Below are 20,640 nucleotides of genomic sequence, written 5' to 3' on the forward strand. Positions count from 1 at the left end.
TAAGCAATATATTATTTCTACGAACAATAAGTACGATAATAAGGGGAGATTGGATTGGTTCATGAATGGATTCAGATCCGTATAGACGTTTCTATCCTTCTAGTGTTTCAAATTTGATATTTTCTGTTTATTTCAATGATTTTCTAATCCATGTATAATTAATGATTTTATTTTATTATTATTTATTCTCATATGTACTATATAGCAAAACAATGCATTATACACACAACGAGTTATAATGATTAATATATTTTACGCTCTTTGGACAACACGGACAATACAGATTAATTTTAAAATTTAAAATTTCGTGCATTAACTCCACATCAAAAGCTTGTTTCAGTGCTCAACAGGCCTACCAGCTCTCGTTGCCTGCTTAAAATGTTGTATGCAAGCTGGGTTGCGTCTTTGATACCAACAAATTATTCAAATCAGTCGTAAAGGAATATCAGCAGTCAGAGGTGATATCCTTATGTAGGCGAGTGTACAATGATCTGTAACCAGATACTAGCTTACTTGATCATTTTAGGAACTTTCTTACTTTTATCAGGAAATTCCTCAGTCGCACCAGGTTAATGTCAACGTGTTCTTAGAAATAGCAAATGTTCTTGTTGAGACAAGCACGGAACCACGAAACTGAGGTGTATGATGGTTGACTGATTGAAGTTTTTCATCAAGCCTACATGAGACTGAGCCTACTGCTTTTAGTTGAATATTAATCTCCACTTGGTTTTGTATTCAGGACTCACACCGGCAAGCAAAGTACGAATGCGCGCGAGTCAAGACAAGTCTCGAATCTTATCTCGACTCAACTCGACTCGAAAACGAGCCAATATCCGAGTCGAGACACGTTTTTTGGAATTTTGAGACGAGTCAAAACAGATATCTTTCTCGACGCGACAATTCGAATCTAGGCGAAACTGCTCGTGAAACTCTTAGCTCGTCTCGATATCTTTGTATACTTTTTTTTAAAATTATTTCGAATAATCTATTCACTTAAAACAGCTATGTGTCTTGAAAAACATACCAGAATTTATTACTTTAATAAAAAAAAGGTGCATAATATGTAAACGTAATAGTTAACCTTTCAACAACAAGCTTTGATTTTCATCTCATTTCAGTTAATTAAAACTAATAATTGTAAGTCGTGATATTTGATAGCACTTCAAATATAATAAGTACTTAAGCATCTATCCTGATATCTATTTTTTTAAATAAAAAGCTATTGCGTTAAATTGAGCTTCGTAAATTCTATGAGTGAGCAATTGGCAATCTATAGTAATTGAACATACTTATGGTTATCGTCTTGTCGTTCACATGAACACAACAGTCCTACACAATTACTTCTGTACTACTTGTTTCCCCAAGTATTTTAAGGCTCTAATGTGTTATAGTATATCACGAGTTACGACAAACGTATAATGTAAAAGTTGTTGTATATCACATATTATGATATGGATATATGGCTAATTTAGACATTATATTTCGATTAATGAACCACTTAGATGATGCCAAGTGGCGTAACTCCGAAAAATAAATAAATAAAATAAAATAAATATTTAAAAAAATATATGATTGTTTCCATCCATTTCTATTGATACGTATATTTTAAAAATATTTTTTTTTTTATAAACACTAAATCATAAAATTATAAACTACGTAGTTATGGTTTAGGTTGGCAACTTAACACGGAAAGCACTAGAGGAAAAATCAGGCGAATGCAAGTGTGGAGCACCATTTGGAAAAAAAGCTTTTGCAGTTTCTACTTGGAAGTGAAGTCTGTGACCAACGCAGAACTTTCCAGTGTGAGCAGACCTGGCACCCATCGCACCAATAGGTTCATGATGCCCAACTCTTGAGTAATAATGTCGTGTGTCTGGTCCGCTAAGATTCCCATTGGATAAATTGTCTCAAGTAGTTGCAATCGTCAGTCAACCAGCATCATATCACGATATTCTCCGATTGTTTCTTTTGTGATGGTGGAAGGCAGATCTCCATTGCGGGGCCATCTTCAACACTGTCCCGTCGAAAGCTTGAAGTGCGTCGTATTTTACCTAACAGTGGTAAATAATGATGGTGAGTTACCTAACCCCGTGTCCGATTCAGCTTTGGTGGCTACTACATCTTTAGTTCCTTATTCATTGGATACTTGATCACTACACGAACTTTCTTTGTGCCATGTTACAAGCATTTTTGCTTCTTCCTGTGGCTTTCCAAATCAGACTATCAGGCAAGTGCCGATGCACGTTTCCCTGCACATTTAGAACGGACAAGACCTTGTAATGCTAATGATTTTATTATGTTTGCAACGATAATAAGCTGTAGCCCAGTTAAGTAAATGAGCGCGAGATCGAGCTAGCGAGAATCTCACTGTGAATAGCAAGCCTAAGCTCGAACTAGTGTGAATATGGGTTAGTTTGATCCTCATTGAAATTAGTGAACGAGAGTCCTATTGAGGATAACGAGAATGAGCCGGAGAAAGTTCCAGTTGCAAAATGACCGTATTTACTGCATTCTTTTATGTTTTCTCCTACTCGAGTGCGCAAGGTTTACAAACAGCAGGAGTACTGAAAAGACCTTTATCCATAGCACGTGCTCAAATTATCCATAAGAGTTGTTTAGATATTTAATATAACCTCCGTTTGCTTCTTAAAATTATAGGTTGCAATCAGAGCCTGCATATGAACAGTTGTTTCTTCGTAAACACATACTACTATACGGTATCTGAAGCGGCCTGAGTTGAGTTGAAGAAGTGAATATGTATCCTAACTACGCAATGTGTCGTTTAATTATTATGATCAGGAAACATGATTTTGTGTTTCTCCTTTTACCTATAAATCGCACAAGCGAACATGATTAGTTGCATCAAATCATAAGTACTCAAAACAAATTGTTAAAACTTGCTTCTAACCTTTCCCCAATCCTGGCATTGAGTAAAATATCTTAGAACATTAAATTTACAATTTTGTTGTTTAGAAAACGCTTGTTTTCATATCTGGCTTAAACAACACATGTGCGCATGTTCAGGACATATGTATACATTAAGTTTATCGAAAATGGTCTAAAAAATTAGTGTTAATTTGAAATTTCGTAATGTTTAGAAAACTGTGGAGAGTTGACATCAAATTTAACAAGGAATGAAATATTTGTTGACTTCAAAGTCAGACTGCTCAAAAGACAGAAAAATGTTACATCAACTATTTGTTGTCTTATCCAAGTGTAAGATGATTCTTGTCATAATTTATAAGATTTGCTACAATTTAATCAGAAATGTTCCATATTACCTACATTTTATTTTTATTATATATTTTACCTCGCATATTTTGTGTCGACTCGAAATTAAAGAGGTCTCGTCTCGAATTGCGAGACGAGTCGAGACAGGAATGTATTTTTCAAGCTGAGATAGCATTTTCTCTACAAGGGTCAAGACAGTCTTAAATCCCTACTCGACTCGTCTTATGCGTATCTCTAAAGCAAGGACACACACATAGAAATAATGCTCGTAAGCAAATTGGAGACGAAGGATTGAAATGGTTGATGATAGTACCCAGTGAGGTAATAATGAAATGCAGAGGTCATTCAGATTTCCCAATAACCTTGAAGGTACAACATTTCTCGTGTGAATGATCTCGAGTTCAGTATCTGCTGGAACACTTGTACTTGTAGTTGCACTTCTGCATAAAACACAGGGTTCGCTTCTCATACAGCGTTGACAATAGGAAGGATCTTTAAACTCTAAATAAATGAACAAAATGTAATTAGAAATAATTACAACTAAAACAAGAAAGTTTAAATGAAGTTCATATTTTATGTGAAAAGTTTACATAAAACAATATATGAAACTTTTTATATAAAAAAAATGCAACATGTTATATTTCTAATCAGCGACTTTCAGGATGAATTTACAGATTCTTTTCTGAGATCAGACCACATGCGTTAATTTCTCGCCAGTATCACAAGTTAAGATGAATTGCTACAGCGATGGCTCGTTGTCGTCAAGTTAGAAAGCGGAAGAGAGTGTAGGAAAGCACACGCTTAGAGGATTCCCTAATGTCAGGCAGATTACGATAGATGATCCTCAGTTCGTATTTGGGAACTTGTAACAGCAGTATTTCATTATTATAACAATTTCCCATGTGACGAAAGTAGCACAAGTTTAATGTATGATGCTAATTGGTATCCTGGATGCTTTTCAAATTTGTTGTTATCAATAACCTGCGGCTTGACAGCTTGTTGAAAAAAATAAAAATAAAAAAAATGTCTCATAATTGGACTAGTAACACCAGTCTATACAGAACATTATCTACTTGCGTTTGAAATATAACAATTTTATTTATACATGTATTGGCATTTCCGGCGTCTACGATCTTAAGCCAGTCACGTATAAAGAATGATGTTCCTCGGCAAGCACAGTATCTAGGAAAGCGAAAGGCAGAAAAATGAGGAAGCTGTCTGGGACGTATATTGCCTGGCGTGAATGAGGAAAACCGAGAAAGAAAGAAGCTGGGCAGGAAAGAAAATTGTTACATGTTTCGACCGAGTTTTCCCACCAGAAATCGAACCGGGGACAGCTCGCACGAAAGGCGAGAGGATCAGCGACTACGCTACGCAAATCTGCTATTTATATATATATATATATATATATATATATATATGTGTGTGTGTGTGTGTGTGTGTGTGTGTATAAAATCTTGCTATATCTTTTGATCTATAAAAGAAGTAATATACTCAAATTGAGAGTGAAATATTTCTACACATTATTTAACTGAGGGATTAAACCCTAGACTAAACATATCTGTGCACATTAGATTCAAATCTAAGAAGTTTCAACGTGTGTATTATTATTATTATTATTATTATTATTATTATTATTATTATTATTATTATGCTAAATGTAGATAAATGATGAAGCTGGAATTGGTAAGTTATTTTTTCGGTTTTGATACAAACACTAGAACCGGCATTGAAACAAACCTATTTCTGGTATTGTAAACTTATACGCAGATAGCAATGATGTGGAATCATCATATCTCTGGGATACCTGCCCTATCTTGTTTCTACTCTGTCTTTTCGCATAATCCTGCACATTATGGTGACAGTCAGGAAGCACATAACATTTTAATATACATACATATATATATATATATATATATATATATATATATATAAAGTCACTAGAGATTAAGATATATTAAAACATTATTATTATTAATAGTAGTAACAGTAAAAGACAGGGAAGTAATTAATTAACAAAACAAAATCAATGATGTAAGAGCAGAAAATATTAGGGAGAAAGTCAACTATTCCCATGTACCCTTCTTAATACACAACGCTGCACTATCATAAGTTTTTTATTAAGCTGCCAATAGCTGCTACCTTCACTGCATCCCCCCCAAAACAAAACTTTTCTTTTAAGAGTAATGGTACGCCGGAACAATAATACTAAAATTTGTTTGCACCCAAGCACTTACGAGAAAAAGTTGTGACGCGAAGTGAAAATGAGAAAAGGGAGAACAAAGACTGCAAGAACCAGAAGTCGGCTGTAGATTATCCGTGCACAGATGGTAGATGTTGCAACGATGAGAGATATTGCGCTGTAGAAGGAGACAAATGATTTATCTACCTCTCTTTCGAAGGGAATAATTCTGGCGAGTTTCCACTCTTGTAAGAAAATGCCTATTGGGACAAAAAGATTGGAAAGAGTGTGAAAAGAAATCACAGCGTGTTCTTAAAGGATAGAGAAAAAATGGATTGAGTTCACAAGAGAAGATAACTTGAGAAACGAACTTCAGGTTGATAAAAGTTGGATCTGTTCGCCCGTTTGAAAGGAAAAGACTGAAAAAAAAAAAAACTGTTTCTGATTTCCAATGTTGCTACGAATGGAAAAGTATCCAATGACTTTCCATGAAGAAAGAAAACACAACTACGGTTTGCATTGGGATGTTGTAGAATATTCTTTTTGCATTTGAACTAAGCCAGATCAATAGTTGGATACAAGAAAATGTTTCAAACGAAGTTAATAAATGCTTTAGTTTTAAATGACCTAGAAATAACTTTGATGCGAAGCGCAAAAATGGACTTCTGCAAATCAAAAAAGATTGCAGACTTTGAAATTGACTCCGTATATTGAGCAATATATTTCTTCTTCTTTTATTTTTCATTGAAACAAACACGATTTTAAATAGAATTTGTTGCTATTGGACACGTAAGTGCAAGCAGTCACAAATTATTTCTTAGTAAGATAGTACATTTTCGTACGTCCAACCCACTTGATTCACGTGCTCACATATATTTTGATTAAATTTCTGAATACCAACTAGACATATTGAAAATAATTAATTAGAAAAATAAATTAAAACAGCTAGAATAATTGCTGTATCCAATAGTTTAATGCATCTTACTGCTTTCGAAGTACACGTTTAGAAATCAGGCTGAGGTGACAAAACAGTAAGAAAGCAGTGCTGTGTTGAACAAGCAAAAAAAAAAAAAAAAAAAAAAAAAAAAAACGGACCAAGAATGATGAATGAACACTACCTTCTCTGTCGGGTTGTGGAATTTCGTTTTCGTGACACATCCTTGCGAAATGAATCTAATGAGCTCCTTAGAAAACATGCGGAAGACCCAAAGTTGGACTCGTTTGAGGTAAGTTAGGCATACATCATGTCACTATCGTTTGGCGTCTCTATGCAATCAGTAAAATAAAAGGTTGGACGGACTCTTTGGTTGATACCGACGAATAAGATTCGCCGTCTAGAGGTGTGCACTTTTCTGAGTGTAAGGACTAACCAGAAAAGTTTCCTGCGTCGGATTATCAGTTCATTTTTTTAATGAATATGTTATGACAATCAACACGATCACGCAAATGGTTGGAACGTGATCAATGCTCGGGGCGGTCTTTTGAACCACTTCTCTTCTCACAGAAGTTGTTGTTGCTCCTATGGTAGTCTATGACAAGATTGATCCATCATGGTTTTCTCTGGCGAGATGGAATCCTCAATGCAGGTAGTTACAATTTTGAACTACATGAAACGAAATGCATCAACAATTCTCAATACACATTGCGGTTAAATGTTGGATGACAATGCTAGCACATATGTTGCACATTGCACGCTGCAGACTCTCTATAAATTGCGTCAGTAAATATTTCCTTATCCAACGTATTCATCCGATATTTTCCCTTAAACTACCACCTCACCGGCAACTCGATCACTTCTTGGGAGAAAATATCTTCCATGGTGACCTGGTGGTGCATCCTGCGGTTGCGATCTTCCTTGCATTGGATAACCCAGACCTCTTTTGCACGGATTCAAATCGTTGGCTGGCGATAGTACTTGAGGATGGCAACTACTTTTATTAGCCAATATTGTAGAATGTTTTTCTTTGGAAATTAATCACATGTGGCAGAGATTTCATTCATGCCAACTTAACATACAAGCACACATACATTTTTTGAACATAGTAAGCAGCTTTGAGCTGGATTTTCTTTATATTATTTTGATTAAAATTAGCACTATGATGAGGAAGGAGGTGGGAGTTATTTAAATAGAATATTTCAGGAACCTCTGAAATTACAGCGATAAAACTCGGCGTATAATATGTCTATTAAATTAAATGGCAATGTTCCTCAGCGTTAAAAAAAAAAAAAAAAAAAAAAGTTTTTCACAACAAAAGGGTAAATAATTTCTGCAATATTATAGTTTTCGATTTTGTGTGAGAAAACGACTGAACTATTTAAAATGAATTTCAAAACGCGGATTGCACCTCGTTTGGAACACATGTTTTCCATTTTACCTTGATCGGCATGAATGCCATGCGGAAGGTTAAAAATGTCTTCTATGTATTCGTCAGTAGTAGATTATCTCAGGAGCTAATCGAAGTTGGAAGATAAACCTCGAAATATAAATTTACCATTAAAAAATGATACCGTTTTTAAAAATGTGTTCTAAGATGGAAAGGAGAGCCCTTTCATTTATTTTTTCCTGAAAAAATATGCATACTATATTTTTACTAGTTCAACTGAACTCTTTCGATTGGAATAACACTTGGCAATAGTGGTAGATTTTGAATTATTGTATAAACATATAATATTTCATGTTGTGCAGGTTTCCAATTCCCGAGTTGTGTGCGATTAAATTTTGAGTTATGTTTTTGAAGAGAGAAAAATCAAATTAACTCATCGGGTCTGAATCGAACTTGGTATAGTGATATAGGCTGACCTGCTATACAAATCATATAAACTATTATGTTGTGCAGGCTTTCCATTCTCCAGTTATAGGTGGTCAAATTTCGGCTCTGATTTTCGAAAAATGAAAACTTACATCAAACTGATCCTCCCTCTTCCCCCGAGATCAAATTTAGTACCATGCTATGTCTTGTTCTGCTGTATAATGGTGTGAAAAAAGTGACTTGTGCAGGCGTTCAGTTCTCGAGGTATGAAGTCAAATTTTGAGTTATATTTTCGAAATAAATACACTGAACTCATCCCGAAAGCATGATGCATGTCATGGTCTTAAATCTCTATAACAAAACCGAAGTAATTCAACTTTACTATTACGTCCGGTTTAAATACTAATTTCCGTACAACAAAAACGGTAAAATACACATAAGCTTTTATTTCAATCGATTCAGCATCCTAAGATAATATTTCATCTTTTCCGTTAAAACTCTTTCATGAATTCATGATGGAATCGGATCAAATTAGCAATTTCCGGTATCGACGTGTATTGCCACAGAAAGAAAACGGCAGCATATAGGAAGAAACGTATATATATAAGTTCAGAGTTTCAGAGATTCACACTTCAGGCAATAAATCCACAGCTCAGTCCATAAATGCTGGTGGTCTCTGACGGTTTTATGTGTTACAAGTAGCATTCACTTCATTGCACCAGTAGTTTTTGATCCTTTGTTACACGAATGCTTCTGTGCTTAAAAGCGCTAATATTAGAAATCTGCCAAGAATTAATACAATTTGTTTCACAAATGTAACATAAAAAAACGTACCTAATTCTTCCAAATTTGTACGTAGTACACCCTCATTTGTACAAGATGGATCATAAGTCAGTTGAGAAAATTGGATTTTTAATGCAGAGGTGAAATACAAATCAAGAGTGATTACATGCTTTAATTAAAGAAAAAAAACACACGACGAGGTAATGATCAACTACGATATGCCCACAAAAGGACCTCAATTTGGATTTCATTATGTTTAGTTGAAAATTATCGTTTTCACAGTATTGATAACAGGTGTTTCAGTGAAAAAGCCGTGATTTTGAAGTGCAACAACGCATTTTGTTGATGATCATAGTAAAATAAATTTACATGGTATGATAATTGAAAGACTAAAGTTTAATGTAACACTAAAGTTTAATGTAACACATGTTCGAAGTGTCCACCCTGACGATTGGACACTTTCCTGACACTGATGCGCATGCTATCAGAACCAGTACCAAGGGTGACGTGATTAACTGGTGCCGTACACTGCTCAATGTGTGGTCTTAATTCAATTAAATATTGGGGTTTAAGCTTGAATACGTCCTGCTTGATGTAATTCAATATAAAATCACAAGGGTTAATGTCTCGGCTGCATGGAGGCCACTCTAAGCCTGTTCCAAAATACAATAGATAGCGATTTGAGATCACACGATTGCGGAATTTTGCGTGATGGAAATTAAGGACAGGTTCTGTTGTATGCGGTTTAGCTCCAACCTGCTTTAATCATTGCCGACGAAGTGGACACATTTTAAGACGAAGACTAGGATAGAAGTAATGCTCAAGCATTGACAAATAATTTTCTGATGTGACATAGCCATCAAAGAAGAAAGGTTCAATTATGCCACGTTTTGTTACAGCACACCAAACCGAAACCTTTTTCGGATGCAGAGGTGAGTCTACTACTTCATGCGGATTTACTGTTGCTCAAAATCTTGTTTGTTTACTTCACCTGACTGACAAAAGTAAGCTTCGTCTGTACACCACAAGTTTTCAATAATGTCTGGGTCATCAGCAATTAATGCACTGAACTGATGTACAAAATGCAGACGCCTTATTTTTGCAATGTCTGTTAAATTTTGAATCGTCTTCATTTTGTAGGGGAACATTTGCAGATCTTTTCGCAGAATATGCCAACATGATATTACGGATATTGCATTTTCTGCTGACAAATGTTGCAGAGATCTTTTTAGTCAGGCTATTCACAACAAATGCTCGCACTACTGCAATACGCTGTTCTGTACGCACAGTTGATCTGGATCCCCCCTCTTCGAAGTCCTGTAACATTAACAGTCTTATTCAACTGATCAACATAAGGCCATATGGACTTGGCGGGTGGTGCCCATGCACAATGATTTTCCAGTAGGAATCAACGCACCAATGTGATCTGCTGCAACGTAAGTCTACGGTCTGTCATTATTATACTGGGCTATGGAACCTTAAGAAAAACTTTGTAAAACAAAATTTATCCTTTTTCGCTGTGTATTTACATATAAATATTACTATATTATTATTCAAATAAATTTTGTAGCCGCTAGAAATCACGGCCTTTTGGGATTAAACACCCTGTACAAAGTTTTGTCAGAAATGTTAAGATAGTGCAGGTTTTCGAGTAAGGATTGTATTAATTCCTTTAAATGTTCCACATAACGAAACTTCAAAACCTATGCTTTCGCGAGATGTAAAAAATACGATGTTTGGAGAATGGTTTACAAATAGCTTAACATCATGACTGTAATCGTGGTCATGTTTCCACTACATTTGTTGTACAAAATTCGATGTTCTGTGCCTATTATTTTTCTACTCATTGTTTCACAACTAGCATCAACTAATACTAAACGACGGCAGGGCTCACGTAAACTACTTCACCTTTTGTGTCGTATCACTGATAATGTCAACTGAACCGTGGAAACTACTGCTCTAGTCAAGTAATTATTATGGTAGTCAAATCAGTGTAAAAATTACTATTGCCATTTATATGGTATATAAACATTTCATGTTAAACATTTTCGTTTACTTTTACAAAACAAAATACCTGGGCCATAAATATGTTGTCTTGAATCCCGAATTTATTAACGCCTTGCATGCATTCTGAAATTATATATAATTGCATGTTATTCATGTAGATACTTTGTCTATCGTGAAGGACTCCTGACGATGTTTATACCACGAGAAACATGCAAATTAGACCAAAGTTTATTCAAATATTTGAAATTAGTACTTCACTGTTTTTTTTTATTTTTATGAGAGTGGAATAAAAAACTAGGTCAAATTTGCCTTACTTTTCGTCTACATTATACCTGAACATTTCATATTTTGATATAAAGTGCTTTATAAAAAGGTAAAACACGGTATGAGCTTAGTTATGTAATGCTAAATTGTTCACTTTATTAATGAAGTCGTAAAAAATGGACATCCTATATTGCACTTTCAGTTACAGTTGTTAAATTTGTCCATGTTGTGTTCCCGTTGTGTGTTTCGTGTTACATGGATGATGATGCAACTACTACTACTACTACTACTACTACTACTACTACTACTACTACTACTACTAATAATAATAATAATAATAATAATAATAATAATAATAATAATAATAATAATAGCTCATTTCAATAGACCCTTTGCACATAAATCCAACTACCACAGCATTATACTCACGATATATTTCTGCACATATACTCTACGCTTCTTACCGTATGAGAACGGGGTACACTGAAGAAAGATATTATTAACTACGTCTTATCTCTGGCAAATAAAGCTTACAGAGGCCATACTTTTCTACTGTGTGTTGAAACATTTTCTGGCTTATACTTTTAAGAACTTACCACCTACACTCCGAAGTCATGTCACCACCTTGGTGAATACTTTTCAAATAAAACCCAAGTCAAGATATATTAAATGAGAGGGCAATATATATATATATATATATATATATATATATATATATATATATATATATATATATTACTATTACGTGAACATACTGTAAAGAATTAATATGAAATTCAGAGTTTGAATCGATTTTAAAAACATAACAATCACAAACTAGTTCAATGACTTGGTGATATAATACTTAGCTTTGTAGTGAAAGGTTGTCGGTTCGATCTTAAGTACTGAAAGTTTGTAGTTAACAATATTATATAGGTTTTCAAGTATATATCTTAATCCTCCATTCATAATCATGTCTGTTCCTCAATAATTACTCGTTTATAATCCGTAATATTTAGCTCACGATCATAAGAGTAGCACAATGCTGTAGAAGTACCATTATTTCACTTGCAACGAAGCCGTGTTTCTTGTTTGCTGTATTGATCTATTATAAACTGCATATGACTAGATGCTATTGGTTAATGAATTATACTGCAAAACTTGAGTTATGATCTTTCAATTACTAATGTTTTACAATTTCCTGGATACGATACAATTCATGGTACTTCTGCTTTAAAGCAGGACTCAGTTCAATAATTCATCACCGATTCTATCTGAACGGAAATAGAAATACAGTTCGAAGAAACGGAGCAATACAATAAAAGTTGTAAAATATTAAACCAAATATGCATATATATATATATATATATATATATATATATATATATATATATATATATATATATAAATAAATCAATAAACTTCCTGTTTTTGAGAATTATTACTACCTAACACCTAACATGAGCAGTTATATATGATCTGAGTGCCAAAACATTCTTTATTTTTTTTGTTTTGCGATGAAAGTTAAGCAATGAAAAATGTTGAAAGTACAACACATATGAAATTGGAAGAAAAGCTTTTATTCCAATGGTTTCCTTGTTGCCAGCATATAGTCTTCTTCTTCATTTCATCTAAAATGTAGGAACGCATAAGAGGCAGTCTTCCAGAAAATAGAGACCGGAGAAAGAAAAGAACTTCTTAAAACGATTACTTGAGAGATGTAGAAGATGATCCCTGTCTCCACCACATTAAACGTGCTGCTCTTCAAGAAGACGTTTTAGCTTCATTGAGCACCTTGATAATTTACCAGAAGAAATACCACAAGGGGAAAAGAAGCGGGTCAAGAAAAGACGATGATTTGCTGAAAGAAATGAATAAGAATGAAAAATTCAAATTGCAAGAGTTTTCTTAACTTCAAGAAGAAAAAAAAAGTTAAGCGCTGTAATTCCTGTGATGAATGGATCCCGAGTGAGAACGTGAGAGGATTAACACACACACACACACACACACACACACACACACACACACAGTCAGACGGAGAGACAGAGAGAAAGAAAGAGAGAAGTATAGAAATAAAAAAATATGCAGTTCTCGCATTGAAGTTCAGACTAAAGCTTTTGTTATAATGCATAAATAAGATTCACTGATTTACGTTACCATAGAGGGGAGAAAAGTTAGTAAAATTAATGCACAAAACTTTTAAATTTAGTTGTAAAACTAAGGTATATACTTGTTTGCGGTGTCTAAATACGCTTTTGTATGTTATTTTGACCATTTTGCTCTGCTAAAACACCAATGACACTCGGTAGAACAAAGCCAATATGTTACTCAACAACTAATTCATGCTAGAAATTAGTTTACACATTGCTCTATCAGGGGCACAATTTTAACACAACATTTCAAACGAACAATTTATGCGCGTAGATGAGTTGATGTATTTAAACCAACCAACATTAATGAGATTTATTTCAATTGAAGTAATGACAACATATTTCTCATTGGTTAATCAGAGAAAGTATATTTGCGCAGCTCATATTGATTTACAATAACTCACAGTTATTACAAAAAATATGTTCATATGAAGCCGAGGGGAAATTGTGATACACATTTATGATATGTATTATAGTACTTGGTGGTGGTGTGCATGTGCAATATTGAACACACTTGAGCACATATTGCATACAAAATATACCAGTATAGGAATTATTGGGTACATGTAGAAAATCTATACACTAAAGAAGAGGAGTCGTAAAATGTTTTATTTTCTTGATATCGACGATGCATTTTGTGCTTATACGTGCATAACTTTTCTGAATCAGAATTTAGTTTTTTTTCTTTTAATAAATTACTACACTAATGGTATTATGCAGAATAAAGAATTGTGAACGATGGGTCAATGATAGAGCTCTTACCTCTGGTGTGTGGGCTCCCTGGTTCGATCCCTGCCCAAATAGGTTTGTGGTGGACAGCATCGTGTCTGTAAGTTTTCTCGGGGCATTCCCGTTTCCTCCTACGTTCTCATTCCATCAGTTATTCCATCATTCACTTAATCTCCGTCTTAATCATCCGTCTCCCTTAGCCTTAAGGGTATACTCATTTCAGGATAAAAAAGTTCATTTCATTTCATTTTCATTTTCTACAAAATAAGAAATTTTGAATAAATTGAAAATATTCTACAAAATTACGAATATATAACAGATATGTTTCCAATCGATATATCCCCTTGAAATGAATAAAATCATATGGTTGAGTGTAAATCCTGATTAGCAGTTTTTGAATATAAGACAGCATGCTACCAAAAGCATGTGGTTCTTTACCACTATTGGTGCATATTTTTAATCTGCTGCAACAGATCGTTTATATATTTGTGTACTATATATACACACTGCACTCTTAATTAGAAAATTGCATCAATTGTTGTTTATATTCTCCTAAATGCGACATTCGTAATTCTAACAACGACACACACACACACACACACACAAACATAATAGTGACATAATCAATCATAGCAGTAACGCACGTACTACTTGTAAAATACATTACCATAAGCAGAAAAAAAAACTGAGAATTTGGGAGAATAAATTTACTAATTTGTGCATTTAAACAAATCACACTTTGCAAAGATTTCACCATTTGTCTTGCATTTCCTGCTGAACGTGTAATAATCAATTCCTTCCCAAGAAGTGTTATGAGGTAAGAATATTGTTTTAAAAAGGTGTGTGGTAACGACACAATAGTTTTGCATTTTCTTTTCACTGTTTTTTCTTCTACTTAACGAAATATTATATTGATAGAATTTATATATTGTATATGTCATAGAAATGAAGATTACATTACCCTTTCCATTCTTTAAGAACGATAAAACTATGTTTATATTAGTCCTGAATATGGAAATTATGTACACAAATAGGGGAGGGGAAGAATCAGTTCATTGTTAAACAATATGATACTTTCAGATATATTGCAATGCTACCTCACGTCTACAGTATATGCAGACATTGAAAATAGGAGGTTCTTAAGATGTTGAATAATTCACGGTTCCCGTTTATGAAGAATAAAAGTACTAAATAAAACTATATTTTATTTAGTATCAGTTGAAACCAAACAACTATTTAAATAGCAACAAATTATAGTACATTTATAGTTTCAGACGGTTTTTTTTAGAAAAAAAATATGCTATGTAAAGAAGATAAATTAGCTAAGTAAATACTAGAAGTCTTGAAATAAATATTAATATGGGAAAATAAGTTCCGTATGGTTGTCAAAAATATCATTCTCCACTTGTTAGACATCCGAAGTAAACGTCTATCGACAAGTATTGGAGCAATATATATATATATATATATATATATATATATATATATATATATATTGATTCAGCCTCTAAGGAATAGGTTTCATCTTCTGCATTAACATCTGTTCAATGCGGAAGTGGTGCAAATCAAACGTTTCTGAGTTTTACGTTGATTGACATAGAACACCAATAGTACGGAATACCGACAAACTTTTTTTTATTCAATAGATTTAACTTCTCAAGAAAACATATATGGGCGCTTTAGCCCACACTTCTTTCTTTCTTGCTGAGAAAACTATTATCTTGATTAGGAGATTGCACAAGCAAATCTTTGTGATCCTTTAATAATTTCAGCATTTAGGAATACTTTAGTTTTCCTCGTTAGTTAATTTATTTCTTATATGAAAGTGGATATTTTTGTGCTCACGTCGGGATTTTGTCTTTAAAAAAAACCCTCGAGATCACAGTTTGATTATACGCTCATCATACGTTCATTAGTCACTAGAGAGTCACACTGACACACTTGTATGGCCACTTATCCATTGGATTATATTCGAGTCAACAACAGCCAGTTTTCATTTTCGCCGAGACCAGTACGGTAATTATCATTTGAACAGTCTACATTACGCCCACTCACTAAGGCCATGCAAATTGAATTGCACGAATAAGCATTTAATAGTGTATTTTAATTGGTTATCCTATATATGTATAAGCAAAACGTATTGCATTTACAGTGGATCAAGTTGAAAACTTCTTACCTGTAGTTTCCCAAGAAGACTCCATCTGGATTTATCATAGGCACAATTTTGAATACGATGTAGTCCCTGAGTGTAACGGCTATGGGATGATTACTGACCAAAAAGTCAATAAGTCCTGACAAGAAACACAAAGTATTCAACTGCGTTAGAAACATTGTATGAAAACTTGAATCGTATTTTTAAAAACGAAGTGTAATATTTCAAATACAATAACGAAATCCAGGTTAAGCATGCCATCTAGAATAGTAGATTTAAATGTTCATACACTTATGTGGTTCTGATATTAGTTGTTGATCTACCAACATTTGTTGGTCTATTAGTTGGTGTCCTACTAACAACTTTGCATAATTCTTACCTGTTTCCACAACTATCACTAAAAGTTTTCACAAATTATCAATTCACACAAATAAGGTTACTAAAACCTACTGGATAACGAACTGTAAAGGCACCGACTTATACATTGATTTTTTGCAACTATTAAAGATGACTATAGAGTCCAATTCTATTAATATTGTGTCAGTCATGTGGATAAGAAAATGACAACAGAGGAAGCAAACGAATTTATTTAACTACATGAGGGAGAGGTAAGTTCATTGTGAAAGGTTGATGCAAAGTTCAATCGGCAGGACCCAGCACTAGGATCATTATTATTGTCTACAGAAAGATGGACAAATAGTAGTTTACCGAGAATTGAGGCGTAATCGATTAATTGGATCACATCATTCCACAACAGCACGGCTAGAGACTAGGTCTACGTGACGTGTCTAGAAATATATGACAACTCAAATGAGTTACCATGATTATCTTGCACTCGACAAACTCACTACCACGGCACAATCAAGTGAATACTGCATTCCTAAGACTTAATATATGAACTTCATCTTTTGAGGGTAAGTAGAACAGTTGATGCAGATGCTGAAGTTGTATTGCTTTGTTTTTTTTAAGTTAATTTTCTAATAAGAAATAAATAAAAATAAAATAAACCTTACAGCATGTGGATGGCAATACAATTTTCGTTGTCAGGATCTGTCAGAAACGGGTAAATTGGGAAATAACGGACAGGAAAGAGGCGATTTATTGATGCTTCAATCTACTATTTTGACATTTCTTTTACCCTTATATTTGAAAAATAAATATGGTAAAACAAATAATGGTTAACAACATGGTTACACAAATAATGTTTACACTGTTAAACGTTTCATATATTTCCTTTATTAAGAATTTTTCAATTAGTTTTCACTTTATAACTAAATTGCTAAGGCCAATGCACATATGAGACAAACATTACATTTTCCTGTCCTGTAATTTCAATAATACAAATTTGATTTACAACATAGTTATTTTCGTTCATATATTGACTTTTAAAATAATTTCAAAATTAGTAAAAAAAAAGTATTTATTCTGGCACTTTTAACATAATTGTGAATGTTACATTCGAAATTTACATGTTTATAACACTGTGACCTCACAGTAAAATCTGCAAATCCTATGAGACTAGTATGCACCAAAGAAGAGAGCTTGAATTTGCACATTTTACCCAAAGTAATAGCAATTTCACAGGGAAATGTTTATTTTATGAATCACTTCTCTAATCATTCTCGGCATACGCTCAGATTGCGACGTCCACATATGTATCTTGACTTTCGTTTGCACATTTCATATTTGTTTCCTTTCATAAAAGCGACTCTGACATAACTGACTTTTCCTGTTGCTTTTATTGCAGATTCTAGGAATAATTCTTTTTTTGTTAGTATTTTCGGTATGACCATTATATATGAGGTAACTTGTGATATAACTCTTGAAATCCAGAGGATCCAATTTTTGCTTATCAATGGCCCTTCACAAAATCCGTGAATTCTTACTGGCATTTGATAAAATATGTTTATACATCATATTTCGTTCTTGATATTATGACTACAATGCAACAAGGAAATCTACTAGTTTCACGCTTTCCATGCGCTTGTTATACAACGATATTGCACCTGGTCTCAGTATCATTTTATAAAAGTAACCAAGAAAGTTCTGTCCATTTTTGTGGAGGTCTACTCAATTGGCCCAGACACTGTGAGTTGAACGCGAATGAAGATAATGTGATAGTCAGTTGTTGGTGAGAGTATACTACCTGGTTGTAGAAGTTCAGTTACACCGTGAACTGTGTGGGGACAAAATGAACATGTGACCTCCACACAGCGTCAGAAGGGCATGTTCGCTACATGAGTTCAAACGGGAGTCTAACGCCGCTGCAGCGTAGAGGAAGATGTGCAAGGCCTTTGATGAGAGTGTCATGACTACGTGGATAGTGCAGCGGTGGTTTAACGAATTTAAGGACAGTGACGAAACATTCGAAGACGCACCACGTGCCTTAAAATCAGCACATGCACAAAATGAATATCTTCAGACAGCAATTGAAGCGAACAGTTGCCTGGCATGTGAGGAACGGGGACTACAGTTCAGTGTGGGTGGAGAAACCATTAGGCAGCACATCCATCAACTTGGGAAGCACTACAAATGGAGTCGATGGGTCCTACATGATTTGATTCCGGTCCAGAAGGCAACGCGAGCCGACACGTGTGTTTCTTCTCTGTCTCGTCTGAGGAAAGAGCCATTTATGGACAGGGTGTTGACATGTGATGATAAGTGAGTCTTGTACGGAGCTCCATGGTTCTGTCATCGTTGGTTCGTATCCCATGAACCGCTTCCAAAACAGCCGAAACCAGAACTGCACCAGAAGAAGGTCCTTCTGTGTCTTTGGTGGACTGCTCGCGCCATCGTTCATCGAGAACTACTAACACCTGGTCAGAACATCAGTGCCACTGTGTACTGTCAGCAGTTAAGCCGTGTTCAAGAAAAAAAAAACTCAAAACTCTGGAGCCAGCACCTCTGAATCACAAAGGTGTCATCCTGTTAAAGTTGTGCCAAGTGGCTAGGACGACTCGGGACACCATTATACGTGTTGGATGGGAAACACTATTGCATCCGCCATACTCTGCGGACATTGTGTAGAGGTGCAAAGCGCACTTGATACCTTCGCTTCACGGCCCACCAAGGTTCTACCACAATGGAATCCATGGCATTTGAGAACGTTGGGAGAAGATAGTCAAGGGTGGTGGGAACTATTTTTGATCTTCCAGGTACGTCTTAGGTGACATATCTATGTTCGAATAGGGTGGGTGAATAGGCGGTAGAATTTTCTTGCTTATCTTCATATGTAGCATAGATGTTACAATAGTATACAGTAGCACGCAACATGTCATTCATTGGAAGAGTCGAAGATAACTCGAGTGTAGTTTCACGAGGAGTATTACAATTTTCTGCCCTCTAAAACTGATAGGAATGTGTGATATAAAAGTAACTTTCATTTCCACTGAATCAAATAATACTTTTCTTAGTAGTTCAACTGTTCTTGCTCGCAGTTGACATTCAAGGTTGATTATTATCATCGTCGCATGCAGTGGGGTCTGCAGAATCATTACTTGCACTTGATACTTCATTCTCTATAAAGATAGAGAAGTATAAATTAGCGTTCCATGAGCAATAGTCACTACCGTAAATTTTAAATGAATCCCCTAAGTTTGATGTGTAATATGGTGTATATATTTTGAACTAAGACATTCAAACGAAAATGTAATAGTAAACAGTTTTGATTTCAAGATAAAAATCATCCTAGCTATACATTGTGCAGTACAGTATTTGCTGTTGAGACACCATTCTAAATAAGGAAGTATTACTATTCTAGATATCGAAGTATGGTACTTCAATTCCACTTAAGATATCCCTGCATCGCCCAAACAAATAACGTTACATCAGGTTATAATCAGGGCTGAACATTATTTTGCACCGAGGGATTGTTTAGATATTTTGGTAATTCTAAACCATAATCCAATTTACAATATAGTCAAATATGGTAGATGAAGAACAACGAATAAAAAATGAAACGCTAATTAATAGGACAAATCACACTCTAAAGCACGAGAGAAAGCAGAGATTTGATCTGCGTGAATAGAGAAAACTTTGCTTTGACGGATGTGCCATTGTTAAGAGAATGAATACTAATTGCGGTGATAAGTCATCCATCTGCAAAGGATTGCATTTATCTTCTTACTTATCAAGAATAAGTCATACTGCGTTATTACAAATTATTTTTCCGATTACAGATCTACCTTCAAATAAATAAAACCAACTGATTTCTATTCTCAAATAGAACTACCATAACCAGGATTTCCATCTACCAATGTGAGATTTATATTACATTGATTCTGAAAATTTATGATTAAATACAATTTAAGACAATACGATTAGTAAAATATAACAGTAGTAGTTTCATTTAAAAAAATATCCCAATAGCTATTCTGGATATACAATAGCAGAATATTTGTACCATATGCATTG

General features: G+C 34.4%; 1 protein-coding gene across 1 annotated transcript in view; it reads right to left on the minus strand.

Annotated features, from left to right (window-relative positions):
- Positions 1–20,640, minus strand: part of LOC145687377 (cytosolic carboxypeptidase 6) — a 2,130,613-nt gene that overhangs the window by 815,857 nt on the left and 1,294,116 nt on the right. Inside the window, exon 7 of the mRNA XM_081760832.1 lies at positions 16,252–16,366. Coding sequence (XP_081616958.1) covers positions 16,252–16,366 — 115 coding nt within the window. The remainder of the gene's footprint in view (positions 1–16,251; positions 16,367–20,640) is intronic.

Source organism: Thermobia domestica, chromosome 6 (assembly GCF_964235325.1).
Source record: "Thermobia domestica chromosome 6, izTheDome1.hap1.1, whole genome shotgun sequence".
In the NCBI taxonomy this organism is placed as follows: Eukaryota; Metazoa; Arthropoda; class Insecta; order Zygentoma; family Lepismatidae; genus Thermobia; species Thermobia domestica.